Source organism: Dryobates pubescens, chromosome 2 (assembly GCF_014839835.1).
Source record: "Dryobates pubescens isolate bDryPub1 chromosome 2, bDryPub1.pri, whole genome shotgun sequence".
Lineage (NCBI taxonomy): Eukaryota > Metazoa > Chordata > Aves > Piciformes > Picidae > Dryobates > Dryobates pubescens.
Window position 1 is genome coordinate 221438 of NC_071613.1, and position 22992 is coordinate 244429.

The 22992-nt window shown below is 43.0% G+C and overlaps 1 protein-coding gene across 2 annotated transcripts; it reads left to right on the forward strand.

Moving 5' to 3' along the window:
• The first annotated feature begins 924 nt into the window (after positions 1 to 924).
• On the forward strand, positions 925 to 14302 carry KCNG3 (potassium voltage-gated channel modifier subfamily G member 3). 2 transcript variants are annotated; one of them, XM_009896592.2, is made up of 2 exons: positions 925 to 1729; positions 12795 to 14302. In XM_009896592.2, the coding sequence occupies exons 1-2, from the start codon at positions 1074 to 1076 to the stop codon at positions 13438 to 13440; spliced, it is 1302 nt and encodes a 433-aa protein (XP_009894894.2). In that variant the 5' UTR covers positions 925 to 1073; the 3' UTR covers positions 13441 to 14302. The 2 variants fall into 2 exon arrangements, with proteins under 2 accessions (XP_009894894.2, XP_054025079.1); XM_054169104.1 differs by having other exon boundaries at positions 925 to 1696.
• The last annotated feature ends 8690 nt before the right edge of the window (positions 14303 to 22992 follow it).

Here is a 22992-nt window from a genome sequence, read left to right on the forward strand (position 1 = left end):
GATGGGTGTTTTAATGTTGTAGATAGGTATAGGGCATAAGTCCACAGAGAGCCTCAGAAGTACAGATGGGAGGCAGGGGTGTGTGGAAGCAGGGAAAAAGGCTGAGGCACCCTACTCTTCCTGATGTCCATACACTGTGTGCAGAGGGAAGATAAATGCCTCCTTTATCCAAACGTGCACGGAAGAGTGGGGGACGCGGGGACCGGGCTCGGGAGAGAAACTCGTATTCTGCGGGACAGCCTGGAGGCTGCGGCGAACAATTCGGTTCTGCGGGGGCCCGGTGGCCGCCCTGGTGGAAAGTGCGGTGGCAAACAAACGAGACAGGAGCGACAGGCGTTGAAAACAGGTTGCCTTCAATCAGGAGGGAGCGGTGCCGTGCACAAACGCTTCACTTCGAGCTTTTTTCTGAAGGAACCCTGCAGAGTGTTGCTTGGGTTTGGCGAACAACTTCACCCAAGTGCCGCTTTCGTGGGGCGGGCACCAGGGCTGGCGAGTGTGGACTCTCCCCCGCCGCAGCCCAAGACTGCTATTCTGAGGTGTCACCGCCAAGCCGGGTCCAGGGCGGGGGCGACGAACGGCCGACAACAGCACCCCGCCCTGCGGTGCGCTCCGCCATGTGCGCGGGCGGGGGAAGAGGCGTGTCCCCACCCCTCCACCGCTGCACCGCCTCCCGCTCGAGTGCCACCCGGCACTGCCGGAGCGGAGCGGAGCGGCGCCGGGCGCGGAGAGGCACGGCCCCGCCATACCCCCGGCCGTGCCCCCGCCCCGGCGGGTACCTGCTGGCACTGAGGCTGCGGCCGGACCTGCGAGGGGCGTTGGCAGAGGAGGGCCGCGCAGCCTTCACCGCTCCCCATCTCTTGCGCGGCCGCTGGGGCGCCCGCAGTGGCACCTCTCTCGCCTTCCCGCCCTTCGTCCCCGCCCTTCCTCCCCACCCCGTCGCCAAGCGGGAGCCGCCAGCGGTACAAGCGGCGCCGAAGCCGGGGTCGTGATAGCCTTTACCGTCCAAGCTGCCCCACGCCTCGCCACCCTGCCCTCCCCCACCCGCCCTTCCCCTCCTCCGTCCCGCCCAAGCCATGAACTTTGGCCGCGGCCCCTCGGTGGTGTTGAACGTCGGGGGCACCCGGTACTCTTTCTCCCGGGAGGTGCTGAAGGATTTCCCGCTGCGGCGGGTGAGCCGCCTCCACGGCTGCCTCTCGGAACAGGACGTGCTGGAGGTGTGCGACGACTACGACAGGGAGCGGAACGAGTACTTCTTCGACCGGCACTCAGAGGCCTTCGGCTTCATCATGCTGTACGTGCGGCACGGCCACCTGCGCTTCGTGCCGCACATGTGCGAGCTCTCCTTCTACAACGAGATGATCTACTGGGGGTTGGAGGGCTCCCACCTCGACTACTGCTGCCAGCGCCGCCTCGACGACCGCATGTCCGAGACGTGCACCTACTACGCGGCGGAAGAGCCACCGGGAGAGCCGGTCGGTGGCTCTGAAGGCAAGGGCCGGCCGCCGCAAGGAGCCGAGGGCGGGAAGTGGCTGGAGAGGATGAGGAGGACATTTGAAGAGCCCACGTCTTCCTTGGCCGCCCAGATCCTGGCCACCGTCTCCATCCTCTTCGTAATCGTGTCCATGGTGGTGCTGTGCGCCAGCACCCTGCCCGAGTGGCGGGCGCCGGAGAACCGCAGCGTGGAGGAGCAGAGCAGGTACACAGCAGAATCAGTGAGGGAGCCCTCAGGGTAGGAGGATCCTTTATTTTCCCTTTGTCCGGTCCCCGTGTGTCCCGTCCAGTGTGTCTTGCCCTCGTCCTGATGGTCCATGGCTATAGTCGCCGCCGGCGAAGATCGCCTGTGCGCCTTCAGACCCTGGCCCGGAGTTGGGGAGCCGAGGGGAACGTAGGGGAGCTCCAGGGGAGCGGCGCTGCTCTGCCACTCTGGCTTGCACCGGGCTCTGCCCGCTGCCTCCGAAGGCAGGGGCTGGGTGTCGCGGTAGAGAACGGGTAGCGAGGACCAGCGGGCAGGCTCGGATCTCGGGTAGGCAGAGCGCCGAGCAGAAGCCATCGGAATAAGGCTTCCCGGCTTTGTAAGCGTGCCTCCGCCTGTGCAGGGTCTCTGGAGCTCTTGTTTCCTCGCTTTTGAGAAGCCACGGAACTCTACCCACGTAGAGAAGTTCCAACCTTCCGGAAATCATATTAGCCTTACGATTGTGGAGAAAAAAGGGAAATGAAAACCTGAAGACAATTAAATTCCCTTCTCTTTCTCCTTTGGGAAAAGCACAATCCTGTATGGGCTCTGCCTAAATTCGGACAGGTCTCCTGGAGTAGATACGGTTCCAGCTATGGTTCTGCTCTTGTAAAACCTTGTGTGTGGGAACAGCTTTGCCCCAGTTCCTCTTTCCGACTCAGATGCTTTATGTGGGGAACACGGGAGATGGTCAGGGTCTGTATTAAGCTCTTGCAAACACATTAGCGCCTCAGTGTTTGAATGTAACAGACGTTTACGTTTCATTTAGAAAAATACGTGTAAGCACACTAAACATGACAAACAGTTGCAGAACGGGGTGTAAGGCTCGATCTCGAGATTTGCTAGTAAGACAGACCCTTTTTCATGTCGTGTTACTTGAGCCTAGGGTTCCATTGATGTAGCTCTGCTGACTTAGTGTCCTTGCCCTCTCTGTTCAGTAGAGAACAGAATCAAGACCACTCTGGATTTTCCCCATAAATAAGACAGACATACAGAGAAGGAAGTAAACATTTTCCCATGTTTGTTAGTTTTGACGTTCTTGTAAAATAGAACAGTCAACACAAAGTTCTCAGCTTCTGCTTTACAGTGGAATAGCAGCCTAGTCATTATGAAATCATCAGATTTTGCTATACAGTTAATTGGAATGTGATAAATTATATCCTACTAGCCAAATTAATTCCCTGGAAAGCATTTTCATAGTTTCCATTAGCTTAATGGAAAACTGCACCTGTATTTCTCATTGTAGCTAAGCCAAGGAACTAATCATATGAACAAAAAGAAAGTTGATACAGATTGAGAAGCTGTTGATTCCTGCTTAGATTCGGGTATGTCAGAAGCTGCTCTTACAGGTTCTTCCAATTAGAAAAGCCTTACTTAAGCTTTGCAAGGCTATTTCAAAGGGAGGATGCTCTTTTGTTTTTTTGTTTTCTTTTTTTAAGCAAATTGCTTAGGTACCCCCAACAAACAGAGGAAAACAGGTGCATGCAGATGGTAGGTACTACCATAGCCTTAACGACATTGCTCCTATCTTTATTCATGGTGTAGGAGTCAATGACAATTTTCCTCTTGCTGAATAATTTCAGCTTGCAAAAGAATAGGGCATATGATGTGTGATTTGTCTTTCATAGTGTCTTTGTCTTAAAGAATGTGTGTATTATGTACACGCTGAATTTCACTTTTCTGAACAATTGCATATTGTGTACCAAGTGTTTGAAGGATACAATCCAAAACACTTCCAAGGTACAGTGTAGCCACGCACTTCAGAGTGCAGTGAAGGCTGCTTTTAATACCAGAAGAACCACTACCAATGGTGAGTTTCTTCAATACTGGTACTCCGTGGAATTGTAACAACAAAAAGATAACTGTAGAAGTCATCTTACCATCTTCTGCAAAAGTCAGGCTGATTCATTTCACATGTGACATAACCCATGTGCTCATTCTCAGGAACTGGTAGCAGTTTAATGGCAAATACATGAAAGCAGACAGATGTGTTCCTTTCCTGTCTACAGCTGGTCAGCTGCTGAGGTGGCTGCCTTCTCTTACGGGAACTTCTTTATTTATTGCATATGCTGAACCATGACAAACTACTTATACATGCCATAGGATTTGACATAACGTGCCTAGTAGTCATCTGACTTTATTTCCCTTTGCTTATATTTCTTTCCTTTATAGTTACTTGATGTAAAGTAAGTGAGATTTTCAAAATTGAAGTGGCTTATTTGAAAGCCTGACCACAGAAACCACACAGGAGTGTCTGGGATTGTGAACTCTGGCAATATTGTCCACCTTAGATGAGAAAGCTTTTAAAAGCCTGGCTACTAGTTTCTGATACGATTGAAAGTTTGAAGCCAAATTCTGTCTTTTGTTTATTGGCCGAGGCTCCTCATTGAAACAAAGAAATTCTATCTAACATGATCACACAGTAAATAATTGTTTTCTTTTTTGTCAAGAGAAATTGTGACACTAATGCTCTGTGCAAGCTTTGATTCCCATGGCACTCTAATTATTACTACAGAGACTTGACATTATTCTAAACCTTTATTTTGACAGATTTTAGAAATGGAATGGTCTTACCTAGAAGTCCTTACATTGTAGATTTCGGATGTAACCTGACTATTGAGATCAGAATAAGCCATTGCTTAGAAGAGGTGAGAACTACCTCATGAAATTCAGCAACTTTGATATTTTTAGTCTTTCACATGCTTACTAATAAAATGCCCTGTCCTTCCCTGGGTTACAGTTCAGAAAGGTGGCACCTGGATAATTTCTGTGGCTGAACTGTGGTAATCATCCCCAGAACCACTTTGGGCAGCTGTGTCTCCAGCTGACCTGGACATCATGTTTAGAAGGGAGGGGATCTCTAGCTGTACAGTTTACAAAATCAGACTCTTTAATGAGGCTTGCAGTGATGGTTACTGCAGCTGCCAGCTAATACCAGCTGTACTTATTTGTCTTGTATGCACACCTCTTCACCAGAAGAGGAACTGAATCCAGCAAACTTTTCTCAGAAGCCATTATGATGTTAACAATTCATGGTGACCACACTCTGGAAGGGTGAGCAGCCTACAGCTATTTCTCATCCTTTGGAGTAACACCCTTTAGAGGGCAACAGAGAACTCCATAAATAAGGCATTTTAAGCATAGAGGCATGAGGAATCTAACCTCTGAATTTCATGCTTCTTACAGAGAGATTGCTTTTCCCAGGTCCATTCTCAGGTTGAAGCATGTATTATTAAATTTCTTGCATTTCAAGGTTTCTGCTCCCTTCCCTGCTTTGGCACGTTTCACTTATCAGAGCTAAAGATTTGCATCAGATTTGCACAGTTTAGGAGCAGACAGCAGGGACACCTGTCTTCCCTTCTGCTGCTTCTGCTAGTTTCAAGTCATCTTTGCTCTCCTCTGAACTGTGCCGCTGATAATAAGCAAAATCTTTTGGGGAGAGCTTCTTAAACCTGTAATAGGAAGTAATTTGAAGCTTGCTGGACTTAACTGTCAGCACAGTTCTATCTACCTGCTGTTGTTTTTCTAATGCAAAACAGGAGTAGCCTGTTAACACCAGGGAGAGACTGTTGCCCATTTTCCACTTGCTAATCATGCTTTAATTTGTAATGAAAGAGTCACTCAGTTGTCAAGCCTATGTGATGGCTGTGGCTTTGAGCAAAAGCATGTAAACACAGTAACTGCTCCAAACAGCATCTCTCAACAGATGCCAGTGGGTTTCTTTTCATCTTTGCAAAACATAAGCTTAAAAAGTTGCATTTGTATTTCAGACACAAAAAAATCATTATTCCTTTCTGGTGATGGAGTTTCAGGATGCTTGAATGCTCACATCCAATATTTGTTGAAAAACAAATAGATAACTTCTTTCCTGGGTAAGCTGTAGCGCCCCCCCCCCCCCCCCCCCCAATTTTTTGCTAAGTTAAAACAGTAGACTGAAGGTAAAGGCATGGAACTACAAAGCTAAGTTAAAAATCATAGAATGGCTTACGTTGGAAGGGACCTTAGAGATCATCTACTCCAACCTCCCTGCCATGGGCAAGGATGTCTCTCAACTAGCACTTGACTGCTCAAAGCCTCATCCAACCTGGCCTTGAACACCTCCAGGGAAGAGGCATCCACACCTCCCTCAGCAGCCTATTCCACAGTTCCATGTTGCTGACAAAGATGTTGAACAGCACTGGACCCAGTACAGATCCCTGAGGAACTCCACTTGTCACTGGTCTCCACCTGGACATTGAACCATCAATCACAACCCTTGGAGTTCATCTAGCCCATTCCTTGTCCATCTATCAAGTCCATATCTCTCATGTTAGAGACAAGGATGTTGTGTAGGATGGTGTCATATGCCTTACACAAGTCTAGGTAGATGATGTCAGTTGCTCTTCCCCTATCTACCAGAGCTGTAACGCTGTCATGGGTCACCGGGTTTGTCAGGCACGATTTGTCCTTTGTGAAGCCATGTTGGCTGCCTTGTTATGCACCTTGGCGCAGTTATCAGGAGGATCTGCTCCGTGATCTTGCTTGGCACAGAGGTGAAAAAAAAACCACCGCAAAAGAAACCCCATGGTTGTGAATTCTAACAAATTTACAAGCTTTTTGAAAAACAGAAATAACACAAAGGTCAAATAAGTATCACTGCCTGACCACAGGAGAACATTCATGAGCTTAGCACAGCTAGGCACCACTCATGTTCAAAGTACACAGAGAAGCTGCTGAGGACCCTGGGGCTCAAGATGTTCATATCCATGTGTCCCCTGAGAGCCATGAAAGGTGTTTGCCTTTTCTCTGGGGAGTGCTGGGTGATTACAGCCTCCCACATAAGTTACTGGAGTTGAATTCATGAAGACATACCAAAACAGGGACAGCAAGGAAGAAAAGCCAGCAAGGGTTTTAAATGCAGGGAAACTGGCTGTGGCCACTGGTTCTATGGCCTTTACTCAGCAGTGAGTTGGAAACCTTGCTGATTAAAAATAAGACATTTGCCGAAATGACTTAGAGCCTTTCTCAGCAGGAGTTTGATCATTCTGGCTACAAGCTTGGGTGTTTTTCAGGTTTAATGTGCTTTACATGCAAATAGGCTTCAGCAGCAATGTAACAAATCAGTGCTGACAGACTTTAATCCTGTCATATACTTGTCTTTAGTAATACTGTTCTCCTCATGTGTCCTGTTGTGCATGTTTTATTTACAAGCTTGATAGATAACAGAGCCACTTGCAAATATTTTGGCTAGATTTCAACCAACTCACCAGGGGATATCGGAAGTACACAAATTGGCACACTGGGCTAAAGGATAATGCTAGGTTGAAAAACTTGAAGACATTCACAATATGATTTTGTTAGTAACAAGCAAGTCTTGTTAAAGGTAGAAGACATTTCTGAAGTGGTTTCACTCCCGTCTAAAATCACTTACTCTGAAAGGAAGTTGTCAGATGGAAGAGAAAACTGCACAGTGATGGGATTACAGTGAAAACAAGGCTTACAAGGGCTTTGTTTTCCATTTGTGGACAAGACTCATTAAAGCAATTTTGAAAGACTGAAATAGCAAGAGGCTTAAAATTTTGGGGAAAAAACTCTCTTTCATGTGCTTAGGTCTGGGACAATGAACAGTAAGTTTGAGCAGAAATAACCTGTAACTCAATAAAAATTAGGACTTTTTCTCTGGTTATTGGACATTTTTGGAGACTCTTCAAGGAAATACTTAATGAGTTTGGTTTTCGTTTCCCCTCTCCTTTTTCAATACCAACTATTTTAAAATTGAACTGATGCAGAGGAAAAGCAACCAAAAAAACTGTGGTGGAAATACATTTTACCAAGTAAATAATTTAGTTGTAGATTTTTAATACCTCATTATTCAATGAACTGGCGATAAAAGGCAGTCTGTCCTGTGAATAGGCAGCAAATAGTTTAAGAATTCATGGGAAAAATGCAATAATTTTAGTTTCCTGTGTGCACACATTTTATTTGGCTCTAACTTCATACTTGGGTAGTCCTCTTGAGGACTAACTGTTAAATCTGCTTTCGTTATTAGATGATATCTATCCATTAATAAGGTCAGCTGTAAAGATAAGTCACTACAACAAGAGAGAGAGGGAGACTTTGATCCCTGCGCACCCTATGAAGTCGGCAGGGGAAGGTGCTGAGTCACTGAACTTTTCTCCAGATGGTGTTTCCTCAAAGGAGGAAAACTCATTTCCCACCATCCACCAAAATGGATATTGGTATCCAGGCCACAGGCCATGAGGAATGCCACAGCCTTTCACTGGCAACAAGGGGCAACACTGACTATGGCTACATATGGTGTGAGCAGGTTGATGACCGGCTCAGCTGGGTGGCACTGCTCCAAGATGAAGTGATGGAGCTCAGGGAAGAGGTGAGTAGGTTAAAAAAAACGCCAGAGAGGGTGAGAGGGCGATTGATTATTTCCACAAACTGATCTGTACAAAATGGAGTGGCTGGTAACTTTTCATGGAGCAGAGGATTCCATATCCTCTCATCAGCAAGCCCCACTGCCTTCCTGTAGTAACCCACAGGAGCAGAGTCACTGGAACAGGTTTCTGCCTGAAGCAACAAATGGAGCAAGCATGTTCCTTTAAGAAGAGCAGCACTTGCAGTGGCCTTGCAGAACAAGTATGAAGCTCTCCAGGAGGAACTGGTTGTGAGCAAGGAGGAGGGAAGGCCTGAAGTGCCACCAAGGCTGACTTGCCTCAGGCTGGACATCAAAACTGACCCTGGAAAGAAAAATACATGAGTCATTGTAGGAGACTCCCTGCTGAGGGGAGCAGAAGGCCCAGTGTGCTCTGCTGTCTCCCTGGTGCCCAAGTAAAGGACATCATAGGAAAACTTCCCTCTCTTGTGAAGCCTTCAGATTATTACCCACTTCTATTTTTTCAGGTGGGTAGTGATGATGTAGCAACAAAAGGCTCACAATCAATTAAAAGAAATTTCAGGCCCTTGGGGCAACTGGTAAAAGGATCAAGAGCTCAAGTTGTGTTCTCCTCCATCCCTCTGATGTCAGCAATGGATGAGGGAATATATTGGAAGAGCCAACAGGTCAGTCCATGGCTCCAGGACTGGTGCTTTTGACAGGGCTTTGGGTTTTACAATCACATATTGGTATACAGAGCTCCAGAGCTGTGAGCCACAAATGGGTTGCACTTGTCCCAGAGGGGCATAAGGAGTCTGGGGCAGGAGTTGGCAGGGCTCATTGATAGGGCTTTAAACTAGATTTGAAGGGGAAAGGGGTTAATAATCTCATGCCTGCCTGTGACACACTGGGATAGATGTGTACAAGCTCTTCAGGAAGGACAGGCAGGGTAGGAGGGGAGGAGGTGTTGCCAGTGACCAGCTAGAATCAGTGAAGCTCCACCTGGGCAAGGATGATGAGCTGGTTGAATGCACTTGGGTTAAGATTAAAGGGAAGACAGGGGAAGGTGATGTTACAGTAGGGGTCTGTTACAGGTGACTGACCAGCAGAACCAAGCCTATAAGGCCTTGCATAAGCATAAGTGATTCAAGACAGCCATCATGGCTTTACTAGGGGCAAATCCTGCCTGCCTAAGCTAGTGGCTTTCTATGATAAAATGACTACGTCAGTGGATAAGGGACAACCTATGGATGTGGTCTGTCTGGACTTCTGCAAGGCTTTTGACGCAGTCCCCAACAACATCCTACTTACAAAGTTGGAGAGATATGGATTTGAAGGGTGGACTGATCAGTGGATAAGGAATTGGCTGGATGGACACATCTAGAGGGTAGTGCTCAATGGGTCAAAGTCTAGATGGAGAGCAGTGACAAGTGGTGTGACTCAGAGGGCCGTACTGGGACCTTTAATATTTTTATCAGACAGTGGGATCGAGTGCACCATCTGCAAGTTTGTAGATGACACCAAGCTGAGTGGACCTGGACAAGCTGGAGAGGTGTGCCCAGGTGTACCTCATGAGGTTCAGAAAGACCAAGTGCAGGGTTCTGCACCTGGGCAGGAGCAATCCCACTATCAATACAGACTGGGGGATGAGGTGATAGAAAGCAGCCCTGTGAAAAACAACTTGGGGGTGCTGATGGATGAGAAGCTGGACATGAGCAGGCAGTGTGCACTTGCAGGCCAGAAAGCAAATCACATCCTGGGCTGCATCAAAAGATGTGTTGGCAGCAGATCCACAGAGGTGATTCTACCACTTTGCTCTGGTGAGACCTCCCCTGCAGTACTGCATCCAGGTCTGGAGCCCTCAATACAGGAAGGACATGGACCTGATGGAGTGGATCCAGAGGAGGGCCATGAAAATTATCAGGAACCTGTGCTGCAAAGACAGGCTGGGGAAGCAGGGGTTGTTCAGCCTGGAAGTTTCTAGGGAGATCTAATAGTGACCTTCCAGCACCTGAAGGGGGCTGCAAGAAGGATGGAGAGATACTGTTTAGAAAGGCCTGTGGTGATATGGCAAGCAGCAATGGCTTCAAACTAGAGAAGAGTAGATTTAGACTGGATGTTAGGAACAAATTCTTTACTAAGAGGGTAGTGGAACACTGGAACAGGTTGCCAGGGGAGGTGGTTGGGGCCCATCCATGGAGATACTCAGAAGTGGCTTCATGTTCAGAGGCCTTGGTTCTCTTGGGGATTTCAGTCACCCTGACCTCTGTTGGAGGGACAATACGGCAAGGCACCAGCTATCCAGGATGTTCCTCCAAATGCTGGATAAACCAACAAGAAAAGTTGCTATGCTGGACCTTGTTCTCACTAACAGGGAAGGGCTGGTGACCAGTATGAGGCTTAGGGACAGTCTTGGCTGCAGTGACCACGATGTGCCTGAATTTAAGATCTTCAGGGCATCTAGGAGGATGTATCCCAAGCTTATGACCCCAGACTTTATGCATGCAGACTTTGATTGCTTCAGGGATCTGCTGGCCAAAGTATCATGGGACAATGCCCTAGAGAGAAGGGAGGGCCAAGGACAGCTGATCCATATTCAAGGATCACCTTCTCTGTGTCCAGGAGCAAAGTATACCCACAAAATTTAAGTCAGGAAAGAATGCCAGGAGACCTGCCTGGATGAGCAAGGAGCTCCTAGACACATTGTCAGACAAAAAGAAACTCTACAAGGAGTGAGAAAAGGATGGCTGGAATGGGGACATGTAAGGAAGCTGCCCAAGCAGCAAGAGCCCTGGTTAGAAAAGCCAAAGCTCAGTTAGAATTCAATCTGGCCAGGGAGAGCAAAGGGAACAGCAAAAGTTTCTATAGGTACATTAATGGCAAAAGGAAGACTAGGAAGGTGTGGGCCCCTCAGAGGGGAAACGGGAGAACTAGTGGCAAGTGATGTGGAGAAGGCCAAGGACTGATTTTACTAGGGAAAGTCCTCAGTATTTCCTCGTCATGTGTGGAAAGGATTGAAAACATCTTTTTTACTTCAGTGTAAAGGAATGACAATCCCCATTCGCACAGTAGCTTTGATGTATCCTGTGTATAACTTCTGCTTAGATGACATTATGAGCTGAGCGTTTTTAAAAAGAAATCTGCATCTGAGGTGGTTACTACTCACTGTCATTATTAGAAGAAGCCCTAGTATTTTCAAAAGCCTGTTTTTTAAGACAAGACATAATTCTTGAGCAAGCTATTTTTGAGACTCAGAGGTCCTTCTGTCAAAAGACACTAACTGGAACAAGTGTTTCATAAGCCATTTATGAATCAAGGCCCCCAGCTCACAGAATTTCTGTCATTATTCACTAAACAAGAAAAGCCAGGTCTGATTTTATGTGAATAACTATTTCTTTAAGTAATATATTTATATTCCTTTAAATTTGCTGTGGCTTTGTACCTTACGACTTTATGCCAACTGGCCATTTTTAGCATAAGACTGAAGTGAATGAATGAATGAATAAAATGAAATTAATAAAAACTTAAATCCAGCACTTGGGTGTGTGAAACATTTATGGAAGTTAGTTTATGAAGTCTGTTAGTGTAATTGCAGTAGTTACAGAAGAACGTTGTCTTTCTAGCAGGCCGTTTGTCGTCTTAATAGATTTCAGAACTGGTAAAATATTATGCAGATGTGCCAGGGAAGCAAATTTTAGGTTTGAAATGACAGTTCCATTATTACTTGCTAATCATTGCATTTCTACTGACACTGCCTTGTTGGGTTCCCTGCAAAAGAGCAAAAGAGCTGTGGTTCTGTGTACTATTCTCAAATCCCCACTCTCCTGTCAGTTTGGTTTCAGACCTGTTGCTGCAGAGCAGCATTTCATCTTCTGTTTCCACCTTCTGCTGGTTTTGAGTTGAGATAGTCTTTTCTTATTCACTGCACTGGGACTTGAAAATATTTAAGAACATACTGAAATCACCACCTTCCACAGCTTCTTACGGTGATTATTTGATTTGGCAAGAAGATGATCTTGCCTGTTGCTGTGTTGCCTGTTGCAACACAGATTAGGTGGAGTTACATTTAAAATAGTAATTTAAAAAAACCCAGTAATGCAGAGCATAGTCATAAAAAAGAGGACACAGGGTTATTACTTTGTTCACCCAATGAAGAAAAATAAAATACTGTCTATATTTAATGGCAATGCCTGGGATGCAAGCCAGACACATTGGTTTTGGCTGGTTCCAGAAGAGCCAGTTTGCATGAATTACCTAATGCAAAAGCTGATTTCTGCCTTCTCCACTTCCATTTTCGTTTAGCAGTCTAGTTCTATACCTTGCTGTTCATTGATCCACAGTCCTTGTCATTCCCCAGTGGATCAGGCCTCAGAGGTTTAAAAGAAAAAACAAACAACCAAAAGCCAACCAAACTTGTGTTCTTGTTTGGTAATGCTATGCATTGGTATCAGTGGCATACCCTTTCCTGTAGGGTCCAGGTTTCGCAGTCATATTTGCTCAGTATTAGGCAATCAATGTAAACTTCTCATTGCATCCTCCAGTTAATTGCTGAAATCTAGTGCCACGTGTAGGATAAGAACAGCATGGCTTTCTGTTTGTCCTTTTTGAGCATCGGTTTGGTAATATCTGTGAGCAAGCCAAACATCCACTAAAGCTTTTGCACAAAACATAAACACTGCACTTTGTTTCTTTTGACAGGATAATCGAAGCTATCTGCATAGGCTGGTTCACTGCAGAGTGCATTGTGAGGTTCATCGTCTCTAAAAACAAGTGTGAGTTTGTCAGAAGACCTCTCAACATCATTGATTTACTGGCAATTACTCCTTACTACATCTCTGTTCTAATGACAGTTTTCACAGGGGAAAATTCACAGCTTCAGAGGGCTGGAGTCACCTTGAGGGTCTTAAGAATGATGAGGATTTTTTGGGTGATTAAACTGGCTCGTCATTTCATTGGCCTTCAAACACTTGGTCTGACTCTGAAGCGTTGTTACAGAGAGATGGTGATGCTACTTGTCTTTATCTGTGTTGCTATGGCAATTTTCAGTGCACTTTCCCAGCTTCTTGAAAATGGGCTGGACTTGGGAACAAAGAATAAGGATTATGCCAGCATTCCTGCTGCTTGTTGGTGGGTGATCATCTCAATGACCACCGTTGGTTATGGTGACATGTGTCCCATCACTGTACCGGGAAGGATTCTTGGAGGAATTTGTGTGGTTAGTGGTATTGTTTTATTAGCCTTGCCAATCACTTTTATTTATCACAGCTTTGTGCAGTGTTACCACGAGCTCAAGTTCCGATCTGCTAGATATGGTAGAAGCCTCTCTGCTGAATTCTTAAATTGACCAAACTTACATTTTGTTGTAGTTACTTGCTAAGCTTTGTCTTAGAAGACAACGGTGGAAGGTCCCTTTGCGTGTCCTCCTTGACTGGATGGTCCTATGGAACCACATTCTCACCAGCCTGGAGAAAGCCCGTCACCATTCAGACAGGAAGGATGGCCATCGGCCTTGGGCACCTTGCAGAGAGAGGGAGCAAAGGTTCAAATTCGAGAGAACAAAATTAACAAAAGAAGATCCAGAGGTCCTCCACTAGACCAGTCTGGTCTTCAGTTTGCCTTTCCACACAAAAGCAGAATGAAAAAATGGGCTTGAATGCCATTCCCATAACTACATCGGATACTATTCTAAGCAACATGTAGCAGAAGTTTTTCAAAGATTTCAGTATCTAAATGCTCTGTAGAGGCATTGGTAACTTCTTGCACTTAGATAACTAAATTAGATGCTGAAGGAGAATCATTGCTACTTTTAAGTTTTGCAACAGATTAGAGCTGGTTCTGTAACTCAGGAAAGATGAGGAAGACCTGTAGGGCAAAAAGTCTTGCAGCCCCATCCTGATCTTGGATGCTGCACACAAAACTGGTGAAGCCTGTGCCATTGCTCTGAATTGGATAATTCAAAGAAGTGCAAGAAGTGCACCTCTGAATATTGTACCAAGGACTTCCTTAGACCAAATTAAATTCTTCTCTGGAGCCAAATTATTAGTAGAAGCAAGTGTTACACTTTACAGATCAGCAGAAAAAAAAATCAGACATTGATAAATATATTTTCTGGTAGTTTATTAGAGGAGCTCTCCAAATTTTACATATATTTAGTTCAATTCCATCCACCCAAAGTTACATACTCATGAGCATAGATTTTCCCTCCCCCCCCCCCATTTAATGAAACATATATATCATACTGAAAGTTCTCTAAGACAAGGTGTATGACTTCATCATGTGACACAGTCTGGAGAAAGCACAGGAAAGCAAGAGTAGCTGCTCCCTGTCAGATCATAATGTTAAAATTCTGCAATCCTTACTGAAGGATACACTTTAATGGAAAGTTTTAAAACAACTGTAAAAAGCCCAGAGCATACCAAAGAAAGCAAAATACAGAAGTACAAGTTTCCTTTGGCAAAAACGGTGTGTTCTCCAATGTTACTAGGAAATTAAAGTGAAACGAGTTAGGTTCTGAAATACTGTTCACTACATTTCTTGTGTAGCACTGGTTAGTTGCATCATTTAGTATAATTCTGAAAGGCTGATGTGTTATAATGTGCAGTTAGATAAAAACAGTAAGGTACAGCTTTACACAGGTGGGTACCAACAAACATCAACAAGGCGCTTTCTTATTAATGGAAGTTCAGAGTCACCAGCTTGTCTGAACATACTGCATTTACTGTTACTATGCTGTAGAGGCATCTTTTATGTACATACTTGTTAAAACCTTTAGAAGTAAAATTAATACCACCTAGCAAACACACCTCTGGAACTGCGCACTCAGAAGTCAATGTTGGTCAGTAACCAGGACGTTGAAGGCTCTACTCTGAGAGCTGGAAAAAAATCATTGTAATTTGAAGTGGTCTTGGTCTGAAGTAGTCTTAAAGAATTACATTCAAATGCAGTTTTTCTGAAGACCTGAAAAGCATTTTAGTAGCTTGCTTCCAGACAAGCTTGACTTTCCCTTAAATAGTTTTTCAATACTACATCATTAAGTAACATTGCAGCCATACTCTGATTCTTGCCACTGACACATTCTGCTGTTCAGATGAACTCTGTAGTTCCTCGTACCACTGTATTTATGCCTTTTATGTCTGAGTCATGTTCAGAAATTGGCTCCAGCATTCCACAGAGAGGTGAATATGAGATAAGCAAAAATGTCTTTCATAGGTGAGATTCACAGCTGATGTTAGTTAGGCAAGTGGTGACTTCAGAGGCACTTAGATGTTTTATACCAGTGAAGATGCTGGCTCTGTGTTCCTGCATGTGTACCTATATATTTCCTGCATACATTATAGTCAGTTGAAATGTTTGGGTTTTTTTTTTTCTCCCACAAAAAATTTTCTACTTGACAAAACTAAGTTTCAGACATTAATCCAAACGCAGCTGTTGAAGAAATTGACATTTTCATCTGCTAATGAAAAGTTTGACAATAATAAAACCATTTTCAAGGAGGAGAAACCCCTATCCTTTCTGTATTCTGCTCCAATGTTTTTCCCCATTAAAAATAGGCTTAAAAAGTCCACACCAAGAACATAGCTCTACAGATTTTTCTATACTGTTTTTAACTATTGGGAAAGCCACCATTTTTCATAAAACTTCCTTTGGTTTTAGTCCATGTATTGTATTTAACCAAACCAATACTCTGAAAATACAGCCCTCCTCCCACAAAACGCCCAAACCATCATCGCAGTGACAATAGTTTGCAATTGATACAGAATGAGAATATACTTTAAAGTACGTTGCCATCTTGATTTCAAAGACAAGATAAAATGCATTTCAGCACTACCTGTAATTGTAATATTTAGATGCCCATACAAAGGAAATAAAAATTAATGCACATAATAGTGTAAACACCAATTTGCACCACGAATCATGTTGTATAAGCGATTAAGGACAGGCAGTTTTCAAAGATCCAGGTTATATGTGGTAAACAAACTAATTGTTTGATCATTTATAAAGACTTTTCCAGATAAAGAAACATTTCCCAGTGTTAAAATATCATCTGATGAAAATAACCCCGTAAAAGAGTAAGTCTGTGGAGATTGTCTCATACTGTTTGTTGGGTTTTTTTAAACAGCATATGTTCACTTTCTATATGTTGAAATGTGAACAGAATGACCTAATGTATTTTTTAATTTGAGTTATAATAAAATATTTTGAAACTGCTCTATAGAAGCCCACCAAGGAGAGAGGCTGGGGTGGAGGGCTTTTTGCTTTTTTTATTGTTGTATGATTATCAGTGTGTAGCCTTTGGTTTCCGTAGAAACCAGGCTGAAGTAACATGATCTCAGTGGTAGCCTTAAAACACAGTTTTACAGTAAGCAAAGGGGGTTCATGACTTCTGGCTGTTTTCGATGGACCAGTGTTTTTTAGTGAAACTTAAAACTCCCTCAATTAAATGTGTAGTAAAAAATGAGCATGTTTAGTAAAACTGATGAAACTGTTTTATTAAAAGTTTACTTGAGACTACATTTTGTGCAGACACAGGGTGCAAGGCTCTGTTTCACAATACAGCATTTCAAAGCCAAATGAAGGCAAGCTGGCTCATTTCCGACCATTAGCAGTTTGAACCCTATACAAGAAATTCTTCATGGGCAGTACCTCTTTCAGCATCTCAAACATTCACAGTGGGAACAAATTGGATGAAATATAAATATAATAAGATGGGATAAATTAAGACAGCTTATGTAATTGTGATCCAGCCTTCCTGGTTTATCTGAAACCAAAACTGCAAATGAGTTTTGAACTGCCGTTGTACATCGTGATGACAGCATAGGTTGATCATACATTATGTACGTAATAGGTTCAATCTTTAGGACTGACCACTCGGATCAATATGGGCTGATTTAAAATGGTTTTATAAGCGTAGGGATTGGACATTGAAATTTGTGATATTAACTCTTACTGTACAATGGCTTACCCAAGTACACAGAGCAGCAATTGTGAGGAAAATAAAAAATCCTGTTAATAGAAGATTCATCTTTGAAACCCCATGTATTTGCAAGAAAAGGCACCAGGCTTTCATACCACATGCACAATTTGTGCCTGTAAAGGAATCAGTCTTCAGCTTTTGTAGCATTCAACCTTCATGTTTTCTAAATAAAACTGAAGTCTTTATAGGTTCAAAACACTTATCTCTTCCCCTCTGGGTGACAACTACAAAAATCTTACCAGATATGAATGTCTGCCAAGAAGTGGTCATATGCACATACCAGCCAGCTAAATTCAGCACCCAAACCAGCCAGTTTCCTGGGAACCAGCACAACGAACAAGGTCTGCTGTGATCTGATTTTCTTCCACCTAAGAGGTTCAGGATAAAACTACCAATTTAACTTTAGAATTTGAAGTACCCTGAAAATTTTAGAATTATCTTTTCAAATGAGCTTCCAAGGAAACATTTTGTGGAAAATTAAGCAAGCTGTGTATAGCTAAAGATACAATAGAGCTTTGTATTTTTTTTCACTACGGTCTTTAGAAAGGAAGTCGACTCTCATTTCCCATTATTTGTTTGCAAAAGCAAACATGCAGGTCAGTATATGTGCTGCTACTTAAACTTGCCACATAAAATAGATCCCTGTTTAAAATAAGTAGACTTAGGTCTTCCAGCTTTGCGAGAGCTGTAACAGTTTACATTAGCTGAAAAGCTGTCCCAGCCCATATGGAAAGAACACCTCGATGCTGGTTTTACAGTGACAAACATTTGATGTATGGTCTGTGGAGTGCAACACAAATTAGGGAATATCTTTTGCAGAATGACAGCATAGATTTGAGCATCAAGATGGCTGCACCGTGACTGATAATCTGCTTGACAGGAAATTCTCAGAGCCACAGGAGAATAAATGTGAATGTTTGCAACTGCACATTTTAGACTCCTTTATTCTTTACAAATGCAAAGGTTTATAATTTTATAGAACATTATTTTATATATTGTTTGCTTATCTGTAAACAAAAATGTATAGTATAATTTGAAAAGGTAATAAATGTGTTTTCTTGATGTGAATATGGAATTAGATGCATAAAGTGACATAGTAAAATTTGCTGGTCTTGTTGCTGTATCTCATGGACTGCTGGTCAAAACACAAATGTTTATAAAATGTGTTCTTTTTAATAAATGAATTCTGTGGCTATTCATATTACATTGTATCTCAGTAAAAACTTCCCTACACCAAGTTTTGGCCACTGAGAAGTTTGCCATTTATAACCAGGGAGTTTTATGCAATAGAAAATACAAATATTTGATCTAGAATTTAGTCTGAGCCAGAAAATAAAATTAAACCTACGAAGGCTTATTCTCCAGCAGCCAACTATCTGTTAAAATCATGAACAACAGAACTGTCAATGGAAATAAAGAAGCAGCCATGTAATGCATGCATTATTCCTCAGGAATCATAAGAACAAATCTGGAAAAACTGATTGAATTTGTCTTCAGGTTCACTGAACTATATTAAAACAAAACAAAACATCAACATAGTGTTCATTCTGGAATTTCAAAACAACCAGAAGCTTCACCAGGGCAATGCTCATGTCGCTGTGCACAGATGTGAGACAGTCCAGCACCAGATTTTTCTTTAAATGTAGCCATTTCAAAAGTAATTCCAAAAGTAATCATAACTAATGTTCTTTCAAAAAAGTTTGAGTATTTTAAGAGATCACTAAATTGTGAACTCCTCTGGCACCAGCCCACTGTATTGTTATGAGAATGAGCACATTTTTTGTTTAGAAATCATGAGCATTTTCACTTCTCATATTTTATGTATCAATTTTTTCAATGTTTCATAAAATCAGTCAGTGAAGAAACAAAGCAGGTGTCTACACAGTCATATTTTAGAAGAGGTTTTATAAAAGAACTTCTAAAATATTTTGGAAACAGAACTTTTTAAAATGTTTTAACATTGTTATTATTTTGCAGATGTGCTCAGCATTTACACCTCCTAGCAATCTGATGTGCAGCTGTCATTGCATAGGCCTTCCCAAAGTGCTGTTGATTCTTGCTGGCTAAAGAAATATTTTATACATTTGTTTGCCATAAGAACTTAATAAATAAAAAAAAGGTAAAAAACAAACCAGTGGAGAGTTTCATTAAAATCTAGGAAAAGTCCTCCACGTTGGTTTTTATGTTTCTTGTCAGTGCTGTTTTACCAACATTGAAGTAGCAACTTGGCTCTCCAGGGAGGACTAGGCTTCTGTTGTACTAAGTGCTCTACAACCATGAAGCAAAATTACAGTGCTGTTCCCCAAAAACCATATAGTCTAAGTCTGAAACAAAACAAAACTGTATGCAGACAACAGTGCTGGCTAACAACATGGCATTTCTCTGTAGCTTGAGTGTACCTTAGCTGTGTATTAAGTCTGATGCACTTTTTAAGTACTAAGTGTTCAAAGACTTTTTTTTTTTTCCCTTTTCAATTTAGAGAGGCTCCCAGAAGATGCAGCACTTAGAAGACAGTCTCTTTGATAGCTGTACCAGCTGTGCCAGGACAGTACAGCCTCTAACCGTGACTTCTGCTGTTAGGGTTTAATATCTGACCTCGATATCATTTGATGGGATGCTATGAATGAGTAACATTAGGATAAACCCTCGATGCCACATTGTCATCCAATCCTCAGAGTGTATTTACCAAGTACAGTCATGCAGAGGCCCACCAAGAAGCATGAGTAACAAAATTACTTAAATAAAAAATAACTAAATGTAAATCTAAGTGTGTGGATTCCTTCTAGAGAGTCCTTCTTATAGCCCTCAAAATTACACAGATTCCTTGAGTATCCCTGTTTTTGTGCACAGTATCTTTAGGCTGTACGTATTGGGTCTTTTGACACAAATGGAGCCTCCACGCCACTGAAGCTTTTAGGCCTCCATTGACTCAAGAGGCTTAAAACCCAGATATGTCTGAAAAGAAAAGCCCTCTTCAAGGGAGTCAGGCAACCAGAGGTGAATAAAAGTTGGCTAAGATGAAGTTTGCTTTGTTTTAGAAAATCTATTTGCTATCTGGGTTATGGAAGGCAAAAGTTTGGGATGTAAGTGCCAGCTTACCCTCAACACAAGATCAGGGCCTCAGAAGCTCATCTGCTTCCCTCTTCATAGCAGAATCCACCTTCAGCATGTCTCTTGTTTTCTTAGACCTCTCTCTTTTCACCTGATCTTCACTCAAGGAGCACTAAAGTATTAACACCCAAGGACTGAAGCTGTTGTTACCTTTGCATCCTCTTCATGTAGACTGTCCCATTCCCATTTCAAATGCAGTTCAACTCCAAATTAGATTGCTGAGAATAAACATCCATATATTTCTCTGTCTTAGTGTCGGATAACAAGTTCTCTCCTCCCCCACAGTAAATGTCATACATTATGGGAAGAAACAGTCCTGCAAAGCAAAGCTTTTACAAAGCAATACAAAATAGCTTAAATTGTACACATCCCACCCTTCCTCTAGTCTTTTTCTGGTACCTTGAATCCTGCAGCCCATTCAAATCCACTCACAACTCTGCACCAAAGATTACCTATCTGCCTTTGGCCACCTACTCCTGCTAACATGAGTAGACCTGACAGGTGATTTGGGATGTCAGAGCTGCAGATTTGTTCTTTACTCTTCTGTTGGTTACTCTTAAGTTGCTGGTTTCTACCAAGATTTGTAAAGAAAAAATGGCCAAGTTTGGACAATAGCTCTCCACGGGTTGGTCCACTTCCACCAGCATGCAATAAAAAGTCATGTTAGAAGCAGCACTGGAAGTCGGTAGGCTTTCACTCTAGTATTAAAAATCCTTGAAGTGGATGGGAAAGGCAGCTGGGGAGAAGAGCACCTGTTAAAGATAAAACAGTGGGCTTGGTGGGGATAGGCTGTGGGAAAGTGGAACTGTAACGTTCACACGTGCCTCAATCAATAGCCACCAGCTCCGCAGACGGGGCCGTTCGGCTCAGCTGTGGCCGTGGCCCCTCCTTGCAGCTGGTCCATCAGTTTGTAATTTGGCTCTCGTGTTGAGACTGGCAGGCCCAGAATCAACATATTGCCCAATTTGCTCAGAAAACCAGCAGTGCTGAAATTCCATAACCTACTGAAAGGAAAAATGAACTTAGAGTAATTCAGTTCCTATGCTACCACCTACAGTAAGTACTTCAGTGCACAAGGCAAGTCTTTAGCCAGTTCTAAGAAGCTTCAGCTTGTGAGTTCAAATTATTTAAGTCTGATGCTGTTTGTTTGGTGTCAACTACATTTGGGACAAACCATTTATTAGGGTCAAAGTGGTGCTTCCAGCAGTTCTGAGGATGCACAGAAGCAAGTATCCATTCTGCCTTTGAACAGGGAACAACCAATACTGTGGTCTACAGGATATGAGGAATCCTTCAGGAAACCATTATCTCCACACTGCAAAATCTAAAAAGAGAACTATACCGGGGAGGGGAAACACTGAGTATGCAAAGTAAAAAGCAATTAAAATCATGGTGCCAAATCTCCATTTCCATACCTTCTCATCAGTCCTCCTCAGTCCCCTCAGGCTGCAAAATAGGATCTAATGGTGTTAAATGAACACACTTGCACCACCACAAGCTTGCTTGTACCGCAAGCTCTGATACTCCCTGGGAAAACACAGCTCAGATTTCCCCATTACAAAACAGCAGGCTCCTATATATTGAGCCAAATGAAACTCACTGTTAGCAATTGGAATCACAGATCACAGAACCTACAAGACAAGGGAGCCAGATATGGTTCAGCAAAAGTTACTGTGAAAAATCTTCAGGAAGGAGGGTGTTATCTAAAGACGTGTCTTCAACAAAAATTTTTACTCAAGATCTTAAGTGTGGTAAGCAACTGAATCCCACTGCTTCTATCCACATACCTGCACTCAGGTCATCTCCTGCTTGGGAGGAAACTATAAATAGAGATGCAAAGCTCAGAACCCCATCTAACAATGGCTTTGTAAGGCTGTGTATACTCTGCCAAAGATAAGTTCCTGCACAGTGCAGAGGCAGATGTTGCAGGCAGCATTTACTTGGAGGGCTCCCTATTTCTGCAACTATCCAGCCCTTTAATGTGTGCAAGGACTTGGCTCAGAAACAGTTCATCTCAGCTTTCCCTGCTGTTACTCCACTCACTCCAGCACACTTAAATCCTCTTTCCTGCAATGCTGCTACCGAGCTTCTCTTTTCACCTCACTCTGGACCAGTGTTCTCCCCCACTTACCTAACCTTCTGAACTTTTCTCCTATGCAGGGAAGGCTGGGGTAAGGAGGTAGATAGTTCTTTTATCTGCTTATACTCACAAATTTACATTGTCCCTGTTCTGATGGCTGCAAGAAAGCACAGACAGGTATACAATGCCAACAGGATATTTTAAAAGGAAAAAAATCATTATAATGCAGCAAGACAAAGAGGAAATGCATAAAAACCCTGCAAGACTTCTTGAAACAGATCAGAGTTGCACTGTCATATGATGAGACAAAACCATAATAGTTACATGAATGTCAGTGAGACTATGGGATGCTGCAGGAAAGATCATTAGGAGACTGTCAGTTGTAGAAGTATCACAGGGTAGTAGTTCCTGCTGCTGGAAGAATAAAAAAAAATAAATGTAGTCAAAAAATAAATGTAGTCAAAACTGCATTATTTTCAATGCAGAAGACACTGATCTCATGACAGCAATCTATTTTTGTGATGTTACCTCTGATGTGCTAAATGATTCATAAAACAAGAATATTTTTATAAAAAAAGATTTATCTGGTAGTCAGACAGTTGACATTAGTATAACTAAATTTGGGTATGCAGGGTTGTGTTTGTTTTTTAATAAGTCAACTAGAAACCCCTTAGAGTAGAGCCTGCTGACAAATGATCTGGGCAAAACTGGGCCTTCTGAATGAGTATGGC

Excerpts from the sequence above, each read along its gene's own strand:
- KCNG3 (XM_009896592.2), top strand. The coding sequence starts at position 1,074 with ATGAACTTTGGCCGCGGCCCCTCGGTGGTGTTGAACGTCGGGGGCACC. Across the intron at positions 1,730-12,794 it reads TCAGTGAGGGAGCCCTCAGG|GATAATCGAAGCTATCTGCA; the intron begins GTAGGAGGATCC and ends TTCTTTTGACAG.